The sequence below is a fragment of the Trachinotus anak genome, unplaced genomic scaffold (genome assembly GCF_046630095.1).
Source record: "Trachinotus anak isolate AG129_WGS33_773 ecotype Australia unplaced genomic scaffold, CSIRO_AGI_Tana_v1 ptg000005l, whole genome shotgun sequence".
Lineage (NCBI taxonomy): Eukaryota > Metazoa > Chordata > Actinopteri > Carangiformes > Carangidae > Trachinotus > Trachinotus anak.
Window position 1 is genome coordinate 20,267,526 of NW_027273856.1, and position 23,027 is coordinate 20,290,552.

General features: G+C 40.2%; 1 protein-coding gene and 1 long non-coding RNA gene across 9 annotated transcripts; one reads left to right on the plus strand and one right to left on the minus strand.

Moving 5' to 3' along the window:
- Positions 1–53: 53 nt before the first annotated feature.
- On the plus strand, positions 54–1,814 carry LOC139621880 (uncharacterized). The gene is made up of 3 exons (XR_011691105.1): positions 54–176; positions 674–698; positions 919–1,814. It is a non-coding gene; the product is annotated as an uncharacterized lncRNA (long non-coding RNA).
- Positions 1,815–1,915: 101 nt separating this feature from the next.
- On the minus strand, positions 1,916–22,211 carry magl (MAX dimerization protein MGA-like). Of its 8 annotated transcripts, XM_071478801.1 has the most exons (23): positions 21,144–22,211; positions 16,745–17,931; positions 15,502–15,928; positions 15,168–15,264; positions 14,921–15,034; positions 14,704–14,829; positions 13,088–13,201; positions 12,512–12,908; positions 11,484–11,691; positions 10,186–10,423; positions 9,791–9,966; positions 9,411–9,627; positions 8,962–9,191; positions 8,377–8,619; positions 7,936–8,197; positions 6,725–7,371; positions 6,465–6,559; positions 6,294–6,339; positions 5,947–6,111; positions 4,722–4,833; positions 4,347–4,570; positions 4,004–4,259; positions 1,916–3,896 (listed from the first exon to the last, which is right to left on the minus strand). In XM_071478801.1, the coding sequence occupies exons 1-23, from the start codon at positions 21,312–21,314 to the stop codon at positions 2,962–2,964; spliced, it is 6,687 nt and encodes a 2,228-aa protein (XP_071334902.1). In that variant the 5' UTR covers positions 21,315–22,211; the 3' UTR covers positions 1,916–2,961. The 8 variants fall into 8 exon arrangements, with proteins under 8 accessions (XP_071334902.1, XP_071334901.1, XP_071334900.1 ...); XM_071478800.1 differs by having other exon boundaries at positions 4,004–4,570; positions 8,962–9,188; positions 21,144–21,164; XM_071478799.1 differs by having other exon boundaries at positions 4,004–4,570; positions 21,144–21,164.
- Between the last annotated feature and the right edge of the window lie 816 nt (positions 22,212–23,027).

Below are 23,027 nucleotides of genomic sequence, written 5' to 3' on the forward strand. Positions count from 1 at the left end.
CAGGTTTAATCTGGACCTGCACCGGTCTCATGATTACATCAATGATTGCTTTTGTTGCTGTTTTTACCTAATTGATTTAATAGGATTAAGCACAGAGGCCGCGGGCAGGCGCAGCTCTGAGTGGCGGATGCTGGGGGACCACGGCGCTTTGTTTTCCTGCTGACCGAGCGATAACAGTAAACTTATCTCTCATTTGCATATTCGCTCAAGTGAATAATTGTGTAATTCTGTTTTCTTTACTCTTTTGTTTGTTTATATTTTCAATTTCAAATATAATTTTTATTTGTACTTTATCTATTGATTGGCTTGGGTGGGCTAATGGATCCTAAAATCAATCAATCAGGTGATACTTGCTGGTCCGATATTTAGTCTATATTGCAAACTAGTGGCTGTGATGCTGAATATATACATCAACTTTAAAATAATCTGCTAACACAACAGGAGTTCTCAATAAACAGGGCACTTTATCTAATTTGCATGCAATCAAACCACAGAACCATTAAATCAGAATTAATTTAGTAGCAGCCAACAATTATACAGTGTTAAGTGGCTCGGGGACTTCATTATCATTTTATAGTCAGGTCCGGCAGTAACTTTATTTAAATATTGAGAGTCTTGTTTGAGATTGAAGAGGATATTTGCACTGAAATGACCATGTGCTTTCCCTAAACAGACCACGCCCCTTGTGCTGACGTCAGGTCAGTCGCAATCATGCTGTATGATAAGAGGTGTTGTAGAGAGATTTCAGGCTGCTTATTTCTAACATGTACTGAGTTGACAATTTAGACCGGACTAAATCTAATCTAATCCAGCCCTGTAGTAAAATCACAGTATTGTAAAAAAAAAATTTATTTTTAAATCTGCTCAGTTTTTGTTATGACTCTTCATCAAAGTGATGCTGATTTTGTCCCCATTCAGGCTGTGACACTAACACACAAGGCGGTGAGCTGCACACGTCCTTTAACATCAGCTTCTGCAGCAACTCAAGCCTCTACATGCTCAGGAAAGCTGCTGTTGATTTCATCCATGAGTTCATATTATGCTCATTCATTTTAATGAAAAGAACGATCCTAAGAGTGAGGATTAGCAGGAACACTATACCTGTGCTCAAATAACATGACAATGAAAATAAGCTAAAGACATCATTGTGGTTCAGCTCATTGCGTTTGATGATTGATGCTCTTCACCCCGGCCGTTTGTGAGCTGATGCACACATTGCTCATGTTCATTTCAGAAGCTCTGACATCAGACCTTCATCGAGGGTCTCCCTCCCTGCAGTCACAGGTATCAAAATGATGTGATACAACATAGATGTGTGCAGTACTGTTACAGCAATGATGGAGTAAATGAGGTTGAGTGTCTTCTCAAATAAAACAGTCCATGCTAAACTCCATGTTGTAGCACATGTACTACAAAGGTTAACAGTGCATTAGCGCCAAACCGTTTTCATTTCCTTCCTCACAGACAGGCAACAACTTACACGCATTTGCACATGTAAGGAAATACTTTAAACTAGTAAACGTTAATTAGTCCATCACAGAGGATTCAACTGCTGTCAGTCAGGACAAGATAACCTCAGTACAATGGGCTGTACTGATATGGTCTATTGAGCGTAATACTGTGCTCTGTCCTCACAAAAGGCTTTAATTGTTACCTTACCCATTTTACAGCAATTACTGAAGATGAGATTAGTGGAAAATATGTATGAAGTGTAAATTGAAAAAAACAAAAAACAAAAGCCAATTGTGTCAAAACAAGTTAAATTCATTTTTTTTAATGATCTTTTAATACAATATATAATTTCTCTTCATGGTACCAGTGTCATTTCTTCTAGAGGAACAGTGTTTGATTTCTATTTACATAAAAAAAGCTCAGTTCTGTCGTAAAATGAAATGTCTGTTTGCGACTGACTGAATGGTTCTGTAGTAAATGCTTGTAGATTTTATTGATTTCAAAGGCCACATGATTTTTCACATTTTCAACTTAAATGAATTAAGAGAAAACCCAGTGTTTCAAACCACCCATGAGAAAAATATATTGCAATTAAAAAAGAAATAGAATATTTACAGGTTATTTCTTTATAGATACAATACATGGCTAACAGCTTTTATCTTGATTGCTTGGGACACATCAGTCTTATGCATATTAATGAACTAACTCCCAAAGTACAGATCATTACTGTCACTATAAAGACACCAACTAAAACAAAACATAAAGTGCTACTACAGATGCTTTTGACTGAGTTAGTGACAAAAAACAATCTAATGAGGAAATATTCATCAAACTATCTCTTAATAAAAACAGGAAGGACATATGTTAACATTTACATTTTACAGAGTTGTTGATGCAGTGTACTGTCTGATCCTGTTCAGGATACAGACAATTTAACTTACACTGTAAGGCTTAACATATTCAATTAATGTAACCTGTACAGTTTTATTTTAATTTGCATAAGACACATTTGTTATAAATGACTTCAACAGAAACATAATTTGAAGAAATCTTAATATTGTGTTTCTGACAATAAACATGAATGTAGGCAACATTTATAGAAGGAAACATCAAAATTGATTGTGGGAGTTGGCATAAATTCCATTCATACATTCAGCAGGTCACTTAATGCTTTCTTTTATATCCTTATACCAGAAAACAGCCTGTCTCTATAGTATGAAAGAAGTCCACTGAGTTGTGTGCTAGCATATACAGAAAACAGCAGCATCAAGTGTTTAACGGTGTCTCTGGTCCTTTGGATTTACACACAGGCACATTTGGTGAGGCTTTCAATGACCTATGTAACTTATCATTACTAATAAACACATCAGGAGGGAGACACTCCTCTAGGTAAGTAAGACTGGGAGGATGATGCAGCTGCCCCAGAGAGGCGTGAGGTTTCAGTGTGAGACTAACTGAGGTCAAACGACTGTGTGCGTTGGCTTTTGTAGCGACAGGAAGATATGAAAACTACTCATATTCAAGCTCTGGTTCCAGTTCCTTTTCTATGTCAATCCAGGAGCGTTTCTTGGCACTGGGGAAGTCCTTTCCTAAAGCACCTCGCGTGAGTGGCCGCAATGATTTTATATCTCCAAGCAAGGTGGTTGCTGCAGGGTCTGCCTCAGGTTTAGTATCAGGGCTTTTAAGATGGCAAGAAAGTCTGACGGGGCTGTCCTTGCTGGATTTAGATGGACCTTTTCCTTGTTGTGCAACTGGACGCCACAGGCGAGTTTTCTTCTTTGGAGGCCTTCCTCTGCCTCGTTTCACTGATACAGGGTTATCTGCTACGTCACTGACCATTGCTGTGCTGTCCTCAGCCTGTGTTTTGGTCACTTCCAAAGATTCTTTTTCTTTTTGTCTCTCTTCAGCCAGAATAATTGTTTCACTGACTTTTTTCCTGGTCTCTTCAACCACAGGTTTTTTTTTTATTTCTCTCAAAGAGAGAACAGGGTTCTTTCGAGGCCTGTCCCTGCAGTGGTGGACTACAGAAGGGTTAGAACTGGGCTCAGCCTTGGCCAGAGGAGGAACCTGACTCACACATTTAAAACTCAAGCAAGCAGCTGCCAGTGTTTTGTTCAAACCTGCCACCGTGCACCTCTCCTGGATGTTCTCCACAGTTTGCACAGGCACTGAAGGCCCGTAGATTGATTTGTTAAGGAAGGCAAGCTCAGCCAGGGGGTTTGTTGTACATGAACGCTCTGGATCCGAATTTGAAGATGTTGTTTTGTCTGCCTCCAAAACACAGCTGCTTTCTGAGTCTGAAGGCTGGCCAGACGCAGAAAAGCTCTTATCCTGGTTCTTGGAAACCACATCTGAAGGCTGCGTATTAGCTGAAGGGCTACCCTTGCCCTCTTCTCCCTTCTGCTTGGCTTTCATAAACATAAGTGTATAGAAGCCTTGACCATCTGTGAGAAGATAAAAAAAATATGTCTCTAGTATTACAGTAAAACATTTCATTGAAAGAATTCGACCCAGGTATTATCAGGATGTGGTGAGTAATGTAACAACTTACCTGGTTTCAGAGTTGAGGGAAGTATGATTCTGCCAGTCTTAGAGCGAATCAGAGGAAGAGTAAAGGGCTGCGGAGGGCGAGCGGAGGGGTTTTGGGAATTGGGTGTTGAGGATACAGGTGAGGTTCCATCCTGAGCTGCAGTGGCCTGAGGTGTAGCTGGGACTGATGGGACCTGAGACTGGGTGCCCTCCCCTGACTGATTCTCTACCCTCCACTGGGCTGCAGTGTCCTCAGCCTGGGTTGGAGAGGATGCTGCCTGAGGAAGAGAGTTGGGCGTGAGTAGGGGCATGGGTGTGTATACACTGGATTGGGCCCTGTGTAGTTCAGGGTGAGGCAGAGACACCTTCTGGTGTACATTGTTTTGGGCTGCAGGTGAAGCCACATGGAAGTCAGGCTGTAACAGAGGCGTGGGCTTCAACATGGACTGGGGATTTGTGACTTGCAGGAGAGCAGCTCTGGACTGGAGCAGACGGGAAAAGATAGGCTTCCACTTCATTGTCTTCTCTCTCATTTTCTGCTTCTTGCAGATATCCCTCAGCTTGTGTTTAATCATGTTCTCTGACTTTCCTAAAAAGGTTCACAAAAGACAGGTTTCAGTGAAGGCAGCTACATGCAGTATGTGCACACACATCATTATTATTATTATTATTAATTATTATCATCATTATTCCCTCACTTATATCCAGACATTCAATTCAACACCTTGACATGCACATACCAGACAAAAGAGACAGCTCCTTCACGTAGACAGACTGCATCCCAGTCAGCTTCCTCTTTTCCTCCTCCAGACGTCTGGAGTTATCAACCAGGTTTTTGATTTCCTTCAGAGCCTGCGAACACAGAAAAACCCACAAAAGATGGTGACACAGAGCTGTGAATGGATGATCTGTACAATCAGGGATAAATACTGAAGTTGGTTTAAAATGTATTTGTTTGTGTGGGCAGCCAAGCAGAGATCTACAACACACATACAGTTATCTGTAATGCACCAACTTTGTGGTGGACACTAATCCCTTATTCTACATTGAATCTCAAACTTCCTGTGAACATCAGAGAGTTTTTGATAAAACTGACAGTCTTGATCAGACTGATTTAAAAATGTCTCAAAACTTTTCACATTTGAAACATTAAATCCAGAGTTATTAGTGTGTGTAGGATAAAAGTAAGTTGGAGAGCTCTTTGTGTGTAGAGTATGTGCAGCTTAAACTAGAAGTGGCAAATAAAACTTGGCTCAAACAAGTTTACTGAAGAATTATTTTGCAAATGTTTGTAAGTAAAATTATACAAATGAATTTGCAGCAGCACAAATTCAATTCTCTGGCACCAGTCACAACAGTACTAACTATCTCAAGTCCCTAAAAAACCTACTGTCTTTACCAGCTCATTGCTATGACTGATGTGCTGCTACATAAACACAATTTTTCTGCCAAATTTTTAACAGTTGGTGATTTCACATGAGGGATTTTCAGTGTTCTTTGTTTCGTCTGTGCCCTTCTTATTGGTTTGAAGTGTGAGGCGACTCACTGGGAAAAGGTGGTGTCACGTATTTCCGTGAACCAATCATGATTTTGCAATATTTGAATGAAAATGTTATGACAGTTGTGGGGTTGTTTGCTCATGTTGGTAGACCACTACTAATCACATCTCACAGACCACACCCATACGGTTCTGATGAAGCAGATTTGGTAAGCTTTTAATAAATAAATTAACAATCAACAAAATTAAATTTGACTGTTCATTCCTTTAGTCATGAATATTCACTGTTGCAGAGAAATACTTTGGGGCCTTAATATATGGACTGCAGTGGACAACGCGCTGCACATATTTGGATACTTGTAGAGATATACAGCTACAGCTTTCCTTCATGTTTTTTCAAGTGGGAAAATGTTGTCTAGCAAACTGACTGAAAAAATAAAACTGCCTGAGCATGATGTGGGACTGACCAGTGAGAGGAGGCAGAGCCTGGGGGCCCTGGGGTCACTCTGTAGGACAGTCTGGAGTTTGTTGAAGAGATCCCGCTGTTCCGAGCGTCTTTGCCTTTCTAGCACTGTATGGTTCTTTCGCCTTTTTCTGTCCTTAGACTCATCATGTTCATTGTCCATTAGATCCTCGTATGGAGAGACAGTGGACGTGATAAGCATCACATTCAACAGACGCTGTCTTTTATTTTAAAACACATTTTATAACATAAAACTGATGAACGTTTCCAAGTTTAATGAGATAAAATAATTAAATATGACGTCAGTATTGGTGATGTCAAAGTTATTTTGAAAATGGATGACTGTCATACCTGCATGTTGAGTTCCCTCGCTGATCCAAAATCATCACTGGAATCTCTGCAGATAGAGAAGAAAATAACCTATACAAAACTTCAGAACCAAATTTAAACTTTAACACTTGCATACCACACACTGTTATATATCATTTTGTTCACAAGCACACACATTCACACTTGTATTACCTTGACTGTAATGCCTCCTTAGCGGCTTCCCTCATTTTTGCGATGGCCATTTCTTGTCTTATTTCCTCCACAGTCTCGATGTCGACTTGCTCCTCCTGAAGAAAACAACATTCAGAGTGTTAACAATGACTGTGACAATGACTACAATTACAACAATCACAGGATCAGATATGCAGACTTTATGTTTATGCAATATACACATTATATTGAAAACCATATTTCAGTTATATAAATATTCAAAGCATATTCCACAAACTTACATCTTCGTCACCACAGTAGTCTGAGGAATCTGAGCTTAAGTCCTCTGAAGCGATATCCAGGTGTGACTCTGCCTGCTTGCAGTTGGCTTCATCACTCTCGTCTGAAAGCATCTTCTCCTCACATATCAGCTCAGACGAAGAGCCAGGTTCCACTGATCCGCTGGTGGACAGGTCTTTACCTTCATTAACAGTGTCCAAACCAAGCCAATTAGCATCCAAATTAGCTGCTAAGCGGCCAAAATTGAGCAAAGCATCTCTTTGTGGACGGGCCTTATCTATAGCAGCCATTTTTGTAGTGTTTACAGTTTCTGGTTGAGCAGCTCCATCGGCTCCAGGCTTCGGGAGTTGAATGAGGGTGAAGCCCCCTGGCAAGGCTACTCCTGGTAGGTTCTGGCCTCTGGTGCTCCGGTTGGTTGGAGGGCAGATCCTGAATGAATAGGTCCCACTCTGTCCCAGGAAGCTGGGGGTTTTCAGTGAGGGAGAGACGGTGAGTGAGACAGGCGAGGATGTGGAGCTGCTCTGGAAGGGACTGACCAAGCTGAGTTGGCTCGAGATGAACGACTGGACACGGTTAATGGTGGAGGAGTTTTGTGATTGCTGTAGCAAGGTGGTGAATCTTTTTCTCCAAGAGTCGGGCTGGAACTGATCTAAAGTAACAAGACAATACAGGGCAGGGTAGTGAGACAGAGGAATAATTATCCTGCTTGGTAATTACACCGTTAGACATCAAAAGAATGTCAATCTTCAAAGCCAAATCCTGGAGAACCACAAATAATTCAGGCTTTTCCTTCAATTCTCTAATATTGAGTATTGGCACTGTTAGCAATGTTTAACTTAATTTTGAGACAACTACAATGCTGTTATCGCACTCTTTGTGTTTATACCAGTACCTGATAAATTAAGTATAAAATGGAAAAACCTCAGGCCCAAGTTAGGGTTGATTTCACTTGTCCTTACACCAAACATCTTGCCAAAACTGACAGTCTTTGTTTTATCTGAGACATCTGCTTGACAAAGACTAGATTTATAAGTGGAACATATAGGTGGTCTTATTTCCACTGAATATTTCACTGTCCTGCAGTAGCCAAGGGTGTGTGTGTGTGTGTGTGTGTGTGTGTGTTCTCTAGTTGATTACTTTTCCCTTCCTTTGGGAGGAAATCAGTTTAAATCTAATCGCTTGCGCTATGACCCAGGAACAGAGACAATCTTACCTGGTTCTTCTTTGGGTGTCTTCAGATCAGTGGTTCTCCTTTCACTGACAATTAGAGGGACCACTGTGCCTGCAGCTTTTATGTGCTGACTAGCAGGAGTGTTGTTTTTTTGTGTAGGGTCCAGTTTCTTAGAGTTTTTATGAACTGTGTCGGCTGGAGCATGTAGTCGGCCTGTGACATATGCTGCAAGGCGGTTAGCTGGATGTAGAGATCCAATGTTTCCCAGCAACAGTCTGGCCTGATTGTAGGATTTGCCATTTACCTGTAATATAAAAAATATATTAGGTATTACTTGATTTTGTTAAAGTTTACATTTTAAGCTACGTACACTTTCCCCATACATTATCAATGCCTTCAGTCATGTATTACCAGGTGTGGTTCCACACCATGTAAAACAATATTATAAGTGTTATAAATAAATGTCACTTCTTTGAGCCTGACCTGTATAAGTCCTTGTGCTTGGCAGCCAACGGGTTTGGTCCTGGCTCTCAGTCTGCCGGCAGGTAAAACTCCACCCAGGAAGGGAGTGACTCCAAACTGCATCTCTGACTCTTCAGTCTGGCCATTTTCCTCCGCTGCATTTATGTCCCCACCAAAGCTTTTATTGACAAGCTTTTCATCATCACTATCATCAGATTCATCCTCCTCATTATCACTGGCTTTTGATGGCTTACTGATGTGAACCTAGAAGAACGTGAGTACAGCTTTTTTTTAAATTCATATTATGAAGGGCAAACATTACTTTAGGATGATCACTAAGAGTTTATAATCTATTTATAGACTATTTTGGACCAGCTGTTCTTTGTAACGGGTCATGTGAATAGTTACGAGGTTAAGGCAATAAGGCAGCAAGTTAAAGTGAAAAAACATCCTAACTATAAGAAGGCCATGACAACTGCAGACATGCTCCTAATACTGACAAAACAGCACTTTCTGAAAATATAACTTTTTAAATATCACAACATACAGTCAATACTTGACTGAAACATGTCAATGCTACAGATGCACTACTCTTCAGAGACCTACCCTGTAGGTGACAATGGAGCCACTGGGCTTCTGCATGAAGATCTTGGTGACTGGGCAGATGCGGTAAGGACCTATGTAGAAACGCTGAGTCAACTTATTTTGATTCATGCGTTGACATAAAGCTTCCAGGACCATTTTGTGGTCCTTGTCCCACTGACACGCTGACTGGATCTGTATTTGCTTCCTTGCTTCTGTTTCACTGGCTGTGGATTCCTGACAAGTCCTTTCTACTGAGGAACATGAAATATGGTTATGTACAGTAACAAATATCATAGTCAGGTATATCTATCCAACAAAGGGCAAAACATTTTAAGAGAGTAGGAAAACAAAAACAACAACAAAAAAGACATTTAAGTAACTGTTGCTTAATTTTCAGTGGCTGGTGGAACTTTTACAGCACAAACAACATTACACATTATGTCTGAAATACACGTTGTTCAATTCTTTACCTGGTTTTTTTGTCTTTACAGTTATGTAGCGGTGTCTTGGCAGGTTGTCATGGGTTGTCTTCTGCAGTTCTGTGTTGTTGCTTGGTGTAGAAGTATCAAGGATCTTTGGCTCTATGGTAACTTCAGGAGGAGGCTTGCTGTTGAACTCTCTAACACGTGCACATGTCATCATGCTCTCCAGATATTTGTACACTGGATCCTTGTCCTCCTCTCTTATCTGAAATGATCAATTTTAATGAAAGTTTTTTTATTAAAAAAAAAAAAAAAAAAAAAAAGGAATAAGAGGAATAACAAAAGAATGGCTCTCATATTTTAATGAATGAATCAAAAAAAAAAAAAAAAAAGTGAATGAATAAATCCAGAGAAAGATTTTCTTTTACCGGCTGCGTGGGACGAGGTACACTGCTGCGTTTTGGGGCTTTTGTAGGGACCAAAGATTGAGAACTTTTGGGGGCAAAGAGTGGATCTGGATCCACATCATGAATGCTGCGGTTCCACAGTTTATTAGTGTGGGAGCCCGGGTGAGGTTGGACCGCATGGTCCATATTAGTCATAGCTGTGGAGGGATAAAAGTATCTAATTAACACTTCTGAGTTACCCATGGTTGTGACCAAACTAAAAATAGGAAAAAATCTGAGGTCCAAATGCTTAAAATGGTATTTAAAATGTGGTTCCTGTCAAAGATTAAATCTATTCACTGCCATAAACTTTTAAATAATCATTGTAATGATATGGAAAAACATGTGTGGATGAAATAAAAATAACTTGATCTTACAGTAAACAGGATGGATCTGTTGTTCGCTCTCCCCTGCAGAAACCCGCTTAGTGATCTTGCGTTTGAAGCATGCACAGCCAAACATGCATTCAGGCCGCCGGCAGTGCAGTGGACCTCTGTTTGGATGCTGGAGACTGGAACACACACAGCCCAGTCTGCAGAACTCCTGACCACATTCAGGTTCCCCACCCTTAGACTTTAGATACCTGGGTATTTTGAAGATCTGACTGGGCAACATCTGAATAAAAGGAAAGGAGAAGAAAACATTTTACATACATACATACATATACATATATATATATATATACATATACATATATACATATATATATACATATATATACACATATACACACATATACATATACATATATATATATATATACGTATATATACATATACATATATATACATACATATATATGTATATATACGTATATATACATATATATACGTGTATATATACGTATATATACATATATATGTATATATACGTATATATACATATATATACGTATATATGTATATATACGTATATATACATATATATATGTGTATATATATATATATATATATATACACACACACACACACATATATATATATATATACACGTATATATACATATATATATACGTATATATACATATATATATATACGTATATATATACATATACATATATATATACATATATACATATATACATATACATACATATACATATATACATATACATACATATACATATACATATATACATATACATACATATACATATACATATATACATATACATACATATATATATATATATATACATACACACATATATATACATATATATATATATATATATATATATATATATATATATATATATATATATATATATATATATATATACATACACATATATATATATATATATATGTATGTATATATATATGTATATATGTATGTATATATATATGTATATATATATGTATATATATATGTATATATATATATATGTATGTATATATATATATATATATGTATGTGTATATATATATGTATATATATATATGTATGTGTATATATATATGTATATATATATGTATATATATATATATATATATATATATATATATATATATATATATATATATATATATATATATATATACACATACATATACACATACATATACATACACACACACACACACACACACATATATATATATGTATGTATCTTTATTTTATTTTTTTCCCCACACGGATAGACAGAGATTACTTGTACAGTATGTTGCATACCTGTTTTGTCAGGATGGCAGACAGAGCCACTGACAACCTGTCTGGAGTCAGCTGTGTTCTGCTCACACCCTGGTTCAGGGCTCCGATCTCCATCTGCAACAGTTTGAACTGGAACTTAGTGAGGCCTGTAGGTTTGTGTGCCATCCCTTGGTTCTGCCCATAGCTCGTCACTGGTCTCTGGCTGACCCCTGGGTGGTATGTAGATGATCTGAAGAAGGAGGAAGAGTAGATTAGTGTTGTTCATTTTTATTTACCAAAAACTTGTTTGTATCATGTACTTCTTCATAACCACAAGGCTCATGTTGTCCAGAACTTCTGAGGTGCACTAAAATAATATTGTAGCTGCAGATCTTAAAGACCCAAAGTTAAAGCACAAAGCATATATTTAGCTCAAAGTAAACTATGCCCAAACGTATCCCAACAATTGAGTGTTTTGGTCTGATGTGTGGAGTTAGGTGGGACAACAAGGGGTTATAACAGCAGAATGAAGAAGGGAAGTTTATATGAGAAGATGTTTTTATTACAAAGACGTGTGTTACTTGTGAAAGACTGAGCTCTTAAAATGCATAATATGGAAGTCTCTTCAAAGTAAGCATGTTCAAATTGTCCTGCAATCAGTGGCATCAAGTCCACATAAAATTAGGACACTAGTGGCCAAAGCAAAATGTCAGATCAGTGGAAACCATTTCCCAAAATTACAGATTGGGCCTCTGAAAATAACAAAATACAACCAGCAAAAGCAGCATATTTCTAAATGAACACATTTGGTAAACGCAGTGAAATTGTAAAAGGCTATTACAAGAACAGAGGACTTGTGGAAACTAATGAACTAAATGTCTAAAATAATGTTTTGAGTGGTATTATGGGATGACGTTTACTATTCCTCTAGCTATTGCTATAGCATCTCTGTGTGATTACCAAGAAATGCAACATGTGCAATTACTTACTTTTGACTCTTTAAGGAAAAGAAGTACAGAAAAGCTGAGAATCTAAAAATGAAGACACATTACAAACTTGGCCTTTCTTACCTCTGTGAGGCAGCATTTGCACCAACTGTCAGTAAACCTCCTGGCTGCGTATGTGAATATGTTGACTGTTGTATGGGCCGAGCTCCTGCTTGAACAGGTGTTGCAGGGCTGGTCAGAGGAGGAGGTGGTGACGTCAGGGCGGAGTAAAGCAGGGGTTTGTGGGAAAGGGGACATGGTCTGTTGGCCCCCACTGGGAATCTGGAAGCAGCATTTCGATGCTTGAGTGCGCTGTCCAGGGTCTTCACGTAGCTGGAGCTTTTAGCAGGCAGCTGATAGGCCACTGAGCCCTCTGGGTTTGTGGAGAAGGCAGCAGCCCGTTCACTAATTTGCCGAGCTTCGCTTTCCAAGTACTCATCCAACATATTGCTGCAGAAGGCAGATAGGTTCTTTTGTAATCCTTTTGGAGAGGAAGAATAAAGGGACTTTAATTTATCAACGGGGAATAATGAATCAGACACAAATATATTCCACTGGTTTCAGTTCAGTTAATCTTTTGGTAATTAGAATGACTATACTAATCCCATTGCATGATAAAAGGGACACTGCAGATACTACAACAAGATGAGCAAACCTCACCATCACAATCAGAAGGAGATGTTTCTTTGCTTTTTATGAACTTGTTTTTCCATCCTTTTATTTTTGTCATGTCACTTGTCTTGCCTGTCCTGGAGATGAAGGGTAATCTCTTATCTGTGAAGGAAACATACTGCGTGAGCCTTCAGTTCAAGGACAGAGCACACTAATATTCAGTGCTTCACAACGGTGGTTTAAGTGCTCCTGTAGAAAAAGATTTCTCAGAATTTTATGGCCATTTTATTCTCGTTGAAGAGAAAACTATATTTAATGAAGAGTACAATGTGCTCATGGACAGAAATAAAACCTTAACGCAGAAATTGTGCTGCATTGCTTGACAGTAACAAGACTGGGACCACTGTTAACCACTTCCTGTGGTGTTATTGTCTGTGTTTTTCATGTATTGATTAGTAGGGATAATTGTTTATCACTTAAGTTAATAACATTGTGGATACATGATTATGGCGATGTTCAGACCTGGCATTAACGTGTCTAAACATGCATCTGGAGTGACCACTTGTGATTGGATCCCACTTCCCTGCTCTAAATGCAAACAAACCTGTATGCCTTGTTGTTTTAGTTGGGACATTGTGTGTGTGAGAGAGAGAGAGTAATTTGTATTAGTAAAATATTTTTGGTTCATTAAGAAACTTTGGTGGGGCTAATTAGACTTTGGCAGAGGACGTCAGTAGAGAAGGCAGTCCTTCAATGGGGCCCAGACCAACTCTGAATGTGACCAGATCTCAAATGTATCCTCGATGTGTCTTGGGTGTGTTCACACCTGTACTTAGAGCCGTCCACCCCAGATGTTAATACCAGGTCTGAACAAAGCCTATGTTCTTATGTATGACCATAAGGAGGAGGAAACTTGCATCCTTATTGTTGAGGGCTATCTGCTTTACACCAACTGATCAACATTACTTCATTTCCATCCCATCAGACAAACACGACAAGAGGAGGCATTTAAGGAGCTACACATTGCCAGACTCCCCTGTTTCTGGCCCATGTGCTTGAAACACAAGCAGCTCCTTTCAAAACCTATCAGGGCATATTCTGAAACTAAGAACACTTTGCAGAAAGTAGGTAATTTATTGTTTTATTATTCTTTCTATTGTAATTTATCCTACCAAATACATTAGGCTACCATGCAAATGTGCTTTCTAATTGTAGGAAAACAGAAGGCATGGTTATATAAATATGTAAACGAATATTAAAATAATAAATAAATTTAAAAAATCTAAATCGTGATTTCACTGCAATACACCACATTTTTCTACAAATGCACTCAAAGACTGAGTTTGTTTTAATTATTTTTTTCTAAGCAATGACCGTACAGTTAGGGGTGCAACACTAGTCAAGAAGTCAAGCCTGAGGTTGCAAGGTTAAAGGGAGAACTGTTTGGCCCCTACATCCACAGACACTAAGAGTTCAGACTGTCTTTCTTTACTCAGTCACACTTCCCAAGCATTTCAGGCTATCCGAAAAAATAAACTCCATGTTAAATCTCAGGGTTTATTGCTCATTTTCTTATTATGACACTGCCACAATTACAAATTATGTGTACAAGAATATACCTTCTATCAAGCATGCGCAAACTGTCAAAGATCAGTCCAGCTTACCGCCAAGAGACAGAGCCGTGGAATCGCCTTGTTCTGGCAGTTTCATTGGAGGTAGTGGCAGATGAACACCCAGATACTTCAGGTCAATGGACATAGTGGGGTCTATGGAGCTCAACTTCAAGCCCACTACAAAAAGGACAAAAATTAGTCCAAGTTCACATTACATTACTTGTTTGGTGTAGCCTATTCAACCACTGGGATGTTTGTGTGAACTTACCTTCCTGCAGCACAGGATGGATGACCTGCCTGTGTTTGAGAACTCTGAGGTCCTGCAGCAGGATAGCCTCCAAGTGGGCTATCTTCTCCTCGTCAGTCTCTGGGATCACCTCCACTGAAAGACAGCAGAAATGTTTACAAAAGATCATGAAAGATCATGCTTCATTGTTAGGTGAGTAGAACAAAATGAGGTTTCAACACAATAATACAGAAACTTCAAAAACAATTACAATCTCTACACTGCTTACCTGTCTGCTGCACTTGCTTCTGAGTTAATAGGGAGACTGGAGATGCTGGTGCTGAGCTATTGGCTGGCTTGTTACTGACATGAACCTCAAGAGCCTCCTGTGACACAAAAGAACATCACAGTTCACACACTTTACAGAACTTTTACCACAGTGCCCTCAAAATCATTCTGGTACACAACAACAAATGCCTTTTCAGTAATGTGTGCAGCTTCAGTGAAAACTCAACATGTTTATTTGACACAAGGGGGATCACTGAAGGAGGCACCACACATGGATCATATGGAAATAAACAAGATATGCTGATATGTGCAGAGCATTCTTTGCAGTGTTTTACCTTTGAGGTGAATGAGACAAACAGCAGGCCCTCTACATCATCCAGCTCTGGTTGCAAAGCCACAGTCAGTGAAGGGCTGTGGACTACTGTGGAAGAGGCAGCAGCAGCAGTTTTCCACTCTTTTCCCCGGGAATTCGCCCAACGTCTGTTGATCTTCTTCCTTCTTCTGCGGTTCCAAGGTGATGACTTCGGGGTAGGTGTTGATGAGGTAGGAGTCATGGATATTGCTTTAGGTGTGTGGTTTTCGTCCTTGGGTTCCACGTGTGGACCATTTTGGACAAGCACAAGCTCACCAAGGGCATGCTTGCCTCTTATGCAGGGGACATATGGTTCATCCTTAGTGGCAGGGGAAGACATTATGGGCTTCAGGACCAGTCTAGTCTCTGACACGTTTGAGAGAGGAGCAGGTTTGTTGTGATTCTTCATGCTGCAAGACACATAAGGAAATAATTTATGGATACATAAAACACATAGGAGGTGAAAAGGACTTCATGATGATCTCATTTAAAAATATATAAATTTGTAAAGGCACAGCATGTAACGATGATATTTTAATAAGCTAATTCAAGCAATTTAACTGACATCCTATTCCTTACTTATGTCCATGTACTACTCATTGCATAAAATGCTTTAATTCTAATAAATGTGTCTCCCAATCCTGCAACTGATTGTCTCATCCCAAGTCTCATTTGGATCCTAAGGCAGTCGTATTTAATTGTTTTACCACGTGTGGAGTTTACAACAGGCTTATAATAAATGCTGCTTTTGGTTGTATGAACATTGAAATAAATCCTAGTTTTAGTCAAGACTGTGAAACAGGTATTAGCTGTAATGAATGGTAGGTTTTGCAGATTACTTTAAACAGATGTGTTATTCTGTTTACATTGTGTATATATAGTTGCTTCTTTTATTGACCTGCCAGAACTTATTTGCATATTGTTTTTTTAAAAATTGATCATGTCTAGGTTACTTTAATGACTCTGTTTACCTTTATATGTTTTCCCTCACTTATTACTGCAGTTATAATCAGTTGAAAGCAGTGAATCGGCAAACATTTTTAACACCAGCATAACAATAAAAATATCACAGTCATACACATAATGAACATATATTTCTCTGCTGATGAGAGGCTTATTGAATTTAAGTATTTCAACTGGTCTCACACAGTGACTAGTCATCTGTAAAACAAACATCAGTGTGTTGCAAAGTTACCAAATCAGATGTGAAAAAAGACAAAACTTACCTCAGATCAACAACTCCCTCTGTGCTTTCATTTTGTTCTCCACAGGTCTGAGTGTCTATCTTCACTGCAGGTTGAGCCTCTGTAGTGACCCTGTTTAGGCGGGGATTGTTCCCGTCCTCCCTGAAGCCTTTTGCAAATGGATTGTGATTAATTTTCAGCTGGGTGATCCGAAAGTTCTGATAGGTCGTCACAGCCATAAATTCAGTCTGTGGAAAAGTAAAGGTCATACTTTCAGTTCCCATAACCACAGGCTGGTGAGGTGTGGGTGTGACCCCATCTAGGACAGGTATCACATGTAGTCTAGTAATGTATCGATGCATGGAGTGTAGGATAATATGACCCTCCAGGTCTTGGGGGTTATTGGTCAGTTTGAGTTTATAGAAAGACACCAAGCTTCCCATCCAGTCTGAGCCTTTGCAGGATGAGTAATGGTGGGCAAAGGCCCGGACCAGGCCCTGGGCCTGGTGTTCTGCTAGTCCAGTGACCTCCCATTTGGATTTGTTCCAGCGGTACTTGTATCGGTCAGATGGAACAATGGACAGGACCAGACTGTAGTGGCGCTCAGGATCTAGGCCAGCCAGGCGATATCGACAGTAAGGGAACATGCGGCGCCCCTGTTTAGTGAGAATCATCTCAGTCCCACAGCTGTGGAACTGCTTCCACACGCTGTTATTCTCCAGAGTGACAGTGATACCTTTGTAGGTCAGCACAGGAGAATGGTCATTCTTCAGGTCTGGACTGCCAAATGTGGTAGATGGCAACTCAGACAACAATGGTAGTGATTCTGAAATGTTGACATGGCTTATCCCTGTGCATTTTAAGGAGTCCGACGCGGATGCAATATGTGAGGTAGCTTGGCTTGTTTCAACAGTCCCTTCAAAGGTAGTAGGTGATGTAACAGCAGGCTTGGCTGGGCTGGCTTCAGCAGGTGAAGAGAGAGCTGAGCTGCAGTCATTACTTGCCATGGAGACAGCTCTGTTCTCGATCACTGTCTCACCAGTGAAATTAGTCAGAGTGGTAGGAAAAGAAAGCGCCGAAGCAGGAACAGTCGTAGGAGGAGCTGAGGAGGGGACGTTAGTCAAGCTCCCCTTCTCATCCTCTACTGCATGGGGCTCCTCCATGGATGTGAGTTCAGAGTCTGTAGCCGGCATCATCAACAGTTGTCGCTGTTCCACCTCATTTGATACCTAACAGAAAATGATATCATAATAATAGTGTTATTTATGAAGTACAGTGATGTTCAAAAGGTACAACATACATTACAGAGATATTGATCTAATCAGACAAGACAGAACATAAAAATCCCATCCAAAAACAATCACAAAATGCCGGCAAACGTCAACAGAAGCAATTAAAGCTCATTCAGGAGCAAACACTGGCAGAAACGAAAGAAGAGCCACAAAAGATGGATCAAGAAAAGTAAACAATTACAGATATTCAGCAATCACTACAGCGGACAGCGTGCAGCTCTACAACTCAAAAACAATATAAATGTAATAGTACTATTTACTGAAATATTGTGACATGAAGCCACCATTTCTTTTCATTATATTTGATCTTTAAAGATAGTTTTCCATTCATATGAACATTTACATAACATACACAGGTTCAATACACTATTTGAAAAGAAAAATACACTTCAAAGAGTAACTGAGAGGTATGTTTCTGGCTAATTTACAGCTAGTAGTAGCATCAGCAGTGTTTCAGCATTAGGTGCTACAAACGACAGTTCTAGGTGGCTGCTGATAAACATGGTCTTCTTTTAAGGTGCAATAATATTTACTGTGAAATCAACTGAAGAAATTAGATGACTAGAGTCAATATCAAAGCATTGTTTTTATATCATACAAAATTAAAGAGCAGCCAACCATTGGTCTCTCAGGTTGCTAGCTGTGTGAATGTTTTGAAAGCTGAAGAGTACCTGGGCCATATTTCAGGATATCTGATCTGCATGATTCATAGAACAGCTCTTTGTGTCCAACAGAAATTCCAGTAAGAATCAAACCATTGCACAGCAGTTTTAGGATAGGCCATACCCTCCTGAAAAATAAATTAGCCACTAATGGAGAAATTATAATTTATTTACAACCCTGGGCCATATGTGGTCATTTGAACAGTGGTGGTGACTTGTTCCAACATGTAAAACATGTATTTATAAAATACATGTAACCCAGCAAGATATATAAAACACCTGCTTTTTTCACTGGGATTATGCAAGGATCTGAGGAAACATTTCTGAAATCAGATTGTAAGTGTGGCAGCATAGTAGCAATAGGATGCTTTGCTGTGGTAACATCACAAGAATTAAAAAAAAAAAAAAAAAAAAAAAAAAAAAAAGCTGAAAAGCTCCAATGCTGAGCCCCTGGAGAAAAAACACCACACCTCCACCCCCCAGAGTCATCACATCATATCTGACTGATTCTACACATGCACAGAATCACTTATGTCTGAGTGTTTCTCTCAGTTTAACAGTTTCTTTCTTGGCAGTCTGAGAAAAGTGGACTTTGACTTCATGAAGTGGGGAATGCGAGACCACTTTGGTGTGACTGACCAACAGCCTGCCTGATATCACCCAGCCGAGGACAGGCCTGAATTACAAGTACAGACAACACACTCAGGACGGACACTCGGTACATCACTTCCACCTTTCAAGCCAAAATTAATTAATTCCTATCGACGACAGACAGGGAACAAGCTGAAGAGGTAACCTGTTTTTCGTTGTCCTGCCGCCCTCCTCTCCCGGTTAGTTCACTAATCACACAGTCACACCAACACACAGATGCAGTCGTCTAAAGGTGTTAATCGGCCGAGGATGAATTACCGACGGCACGTTTACACCGCAAACTCCCAACTGTTCTCCGCGTAACTAACCTTCCTCCTGAAACACGAAGCCAAGAATTCAACTAGTTTGACAACAGCTTTCCCCCCTCACACACCGCGGAGAGCAAGGCCGGCCGCTCCGCCGCTCGCCAAGTTGGAAAAGTTGCAGGTTTCACGAACTAACGTCTCACCTCTCGGCGTCGGTTGAACACCTCGTGGCCAACGGAAGCGACACAACGGTAACGGTAACGGTTAAACTCCAACTGTTGCGCGTCGTCGTCGTCGTCGTCGCCGCCGCCGCCGTTACCGGGGCCTCGCCGAGTCCTTCGAACATAAACACAAACTGGCAAATGGAGGCCGGGAGCCACGCCACGGTGCTCGTATCGACCGACCCGGCCGTGCACGCCGCGGAGCCGAAGCGCATGCACAGTATCGCCCCCCCCCCCCCTCCCCTTCAATGGCGCCTGATTCCCGGGCCGAGAGGGAAGCGGGAGTCCTCCATCCCGGAGATTTTTTTTTTTTGGTAATTTTTTTTTTTTTTTTTTTTGTTTCCCACCTCGAGTTGCGTTGAGTCCCCCCCCCCTCAGGACAACTCTCCGCAAGTTTGCGCGAAAATGTTTCGGACGTGTAATTCCTGCGCAGAGAGCCAAGACCTGAGACTTTCTCTTCCTCCCTTTGTGCCTCCTCTACTTCTTTCACCTTGTCGATTACATTTCCATTCTCACCCTCTCTCTCTCTCTCTCTCTCTCTCTCACACACACACACACACACACACACATCCGTGCTCTCGGGTCGTGACGTCACACGCTCGCCATGGCGGTTGGGCTCCAGTAGCCAATGCGCAAGCTCCCTGCGGAGGCTCTCTGCCGGCCAGCGTCTCTCTCATGGGGTCAGAGGCCTGAAAACAATGACCTAACACAACGTCGATAAAAAAAAAAAAAGTTTGAGCGTGAAATGCAACAACCAGCGCGGCTTCCTTGTTCAAATTCACTGAGACTATCAAAATCAATGACTTGCTTTCCTGGTCTTGCTGACCTTTTCTTCAATACGCCGCAAACAGCGGTGGCAGTTGTTTCTCTGATAAAGATGGCGGCGAGGTGTTACAGTTAAAAAGGGGGATATATGTTTCTTCAACTAAAACTCGTTGCATAATAATTAAGTAAAATAGATACTTCTGAATTAAAGTTGTTCCATCGCCATGTTTGCACAAATCTTGTTGCACAGGAAGCTAGTGCGTGGCGATTGTTGGATAGTGGCTATTTACTGCGTTGCAGTGACCTATTGGTTTTGAAGCCCAGGACTTTAGGTTTAGACTTAGAGAGAAAACACGGACTCAGGAAGTCATGTTTAACCTAGATGTGACCCAGCGTTAACAGAGGTTTGATTGAAATGTTGGGCTACACATACAGGCTAATGTGACTGAATGCCTGCACTGTTATTCACCCACAACAACCCAGTCTTTAACACCGTCTAACTCAACCTGTAGCACAGCGTGCGGCCTCTTTGCTGTCTAAAACTGAGCGCTGTCTTTTAAAACAGGCTTTCTCGAGGTCCTGTCACCCCCCAAAGTGATGTCTACCCTCGCAAGAGCTACACATGGCGACCAAAACCTCCTGCGGGCGACAAAAATGAAATAACCAAACGAATCAGGACGTCCTGGCTGCAGCTTAGTGTTGAAGTCGACATAAAATACACTAATGTCTAATCTGTGTGAGATTAAAAAAAATAAAATAAAATTAAAAAAAAGCATTTGCAGCGTAGGGAGGATGGCTCTGTGTCCACCACTGTCCTGTATTGGTGGCGAGGGGAGGCGGTGGCTTATGGCTCATGATCTGAATGATTCAGCCACTAAACCAATTGATAAATAAATGTGGCGACTTTGTATCATGACGCCGAGGTTTGGTTGTAGACATAGATTTAACGCCAAATTACAGTGTCAGCTGATTCAGAGATGCCATCTGGGGCGTTTGTATTTCTTGCTTGTGGCATTAAAATAAACAACACCACTTTTTTTTTTTTTTTTTTTTTTTTTTTTAAATAAGGCTAGGCTTCCGAGCAGGTTTCATAATCCATCCTACTCAGATCAGAAGAAGAAATGACAACAATATCAAAAGTACCATGTAACTGAGTGAACGAGGCGGGGTCTAACCGGGAGGAGGAAGTAGGGAAATTTGCCCCCGTGAACCGTCGTGTTTTTTTCCACGTGGAGATCTCGTGGTGATGCACGGCAGCCTGTCCCTGCTGGGAGCACCCCGCCCTCAGCTTACCTTTCACAGTCCAAAAACATTAAACCTGTGCAGCTATTTGGCTTCGATACCTTATGAACTCAATGTATAGCCTGTGTTTAGTCGTGAGGGAAGGACTCTGAGACAATAGGCTGCGCAATTAATCTGTACAGAGCAGCTCGTATGTGCAGAGCCTCCCATGACATCGCTTGAATGAGGCTTAAATATCCACAGGCACTGTTTCAATTTTCCCAGTGATAATGAATGTGCTCAGAGGAACAGATGGATTGTTATGCATTAAACATAAACGTGTCCACAGTACAATTTAAATATTGTATTTAAAGTTGTATAAAAAGCTGACCCAGGAGGTTACGGTTGTGCATACACCCACACACACACAGACAGCTGCAACACTAGAAAGGGATGGTTTTTTATAACACACAGATAATTAAGTAAAACATTTAAAATCAAATTTAATATGACTTATTTTTCATATTAGACATTCTCCAATAACAACAAGAATGAACCTGTTTTTTAACCATTTAACCACAATTAAACTTTGTTGCCCTCATTTTGTGACACCATAAATTCTTAAGTTTATCATCATCACCTTTACTCTTAAGTTGTAGATTGTGCAAGCTGCACTGAACAGCTCTCTGAAGATGCCAGTGCAAGAACACTTCATTAAGTGTGTCTTTGTTGTTTTACTCGCATAACAAACAATACAGTATGTACTGACAGCAACCAAAATGTGATGTCACTGAAGCAAAATCAGCAGTGGCAGCGCAGACAATGAGTAGAGGACAGGCTTTGAATGGCCTTTGTGAGTTCTGTCACAACTGTCAAACCAAGTTTAAAATGACCACAGGCATAATATTTAATCTATCATCACCATTTTAAAACCAGTCTCAGCAAGGAACAGCTCAAGCATTTAGACAGTGGACATGACATATTGTTTAACGTGTTAACAGTGATCTATATTTTGTCAGGATTATATTCAAGGCCCAAATTAAGATGTCAAGACAGAGAAAAATAATGACCCACAGTCACATGCAGCCAGGGTCTCCTCAGTTCATCAGAGACAGTCATACCTCAATATGACCTCAACAGTATTTTCTGTGGTATGTACTGCAATTTTGGCAGCATAGGAGCAAAACAGGCTGTTTTAGAGTTTGCTGTGGCGTATGTAGAGAAGTGTAAAGTTCACATATTCAATGTAGTTAAATTTATCACTAACA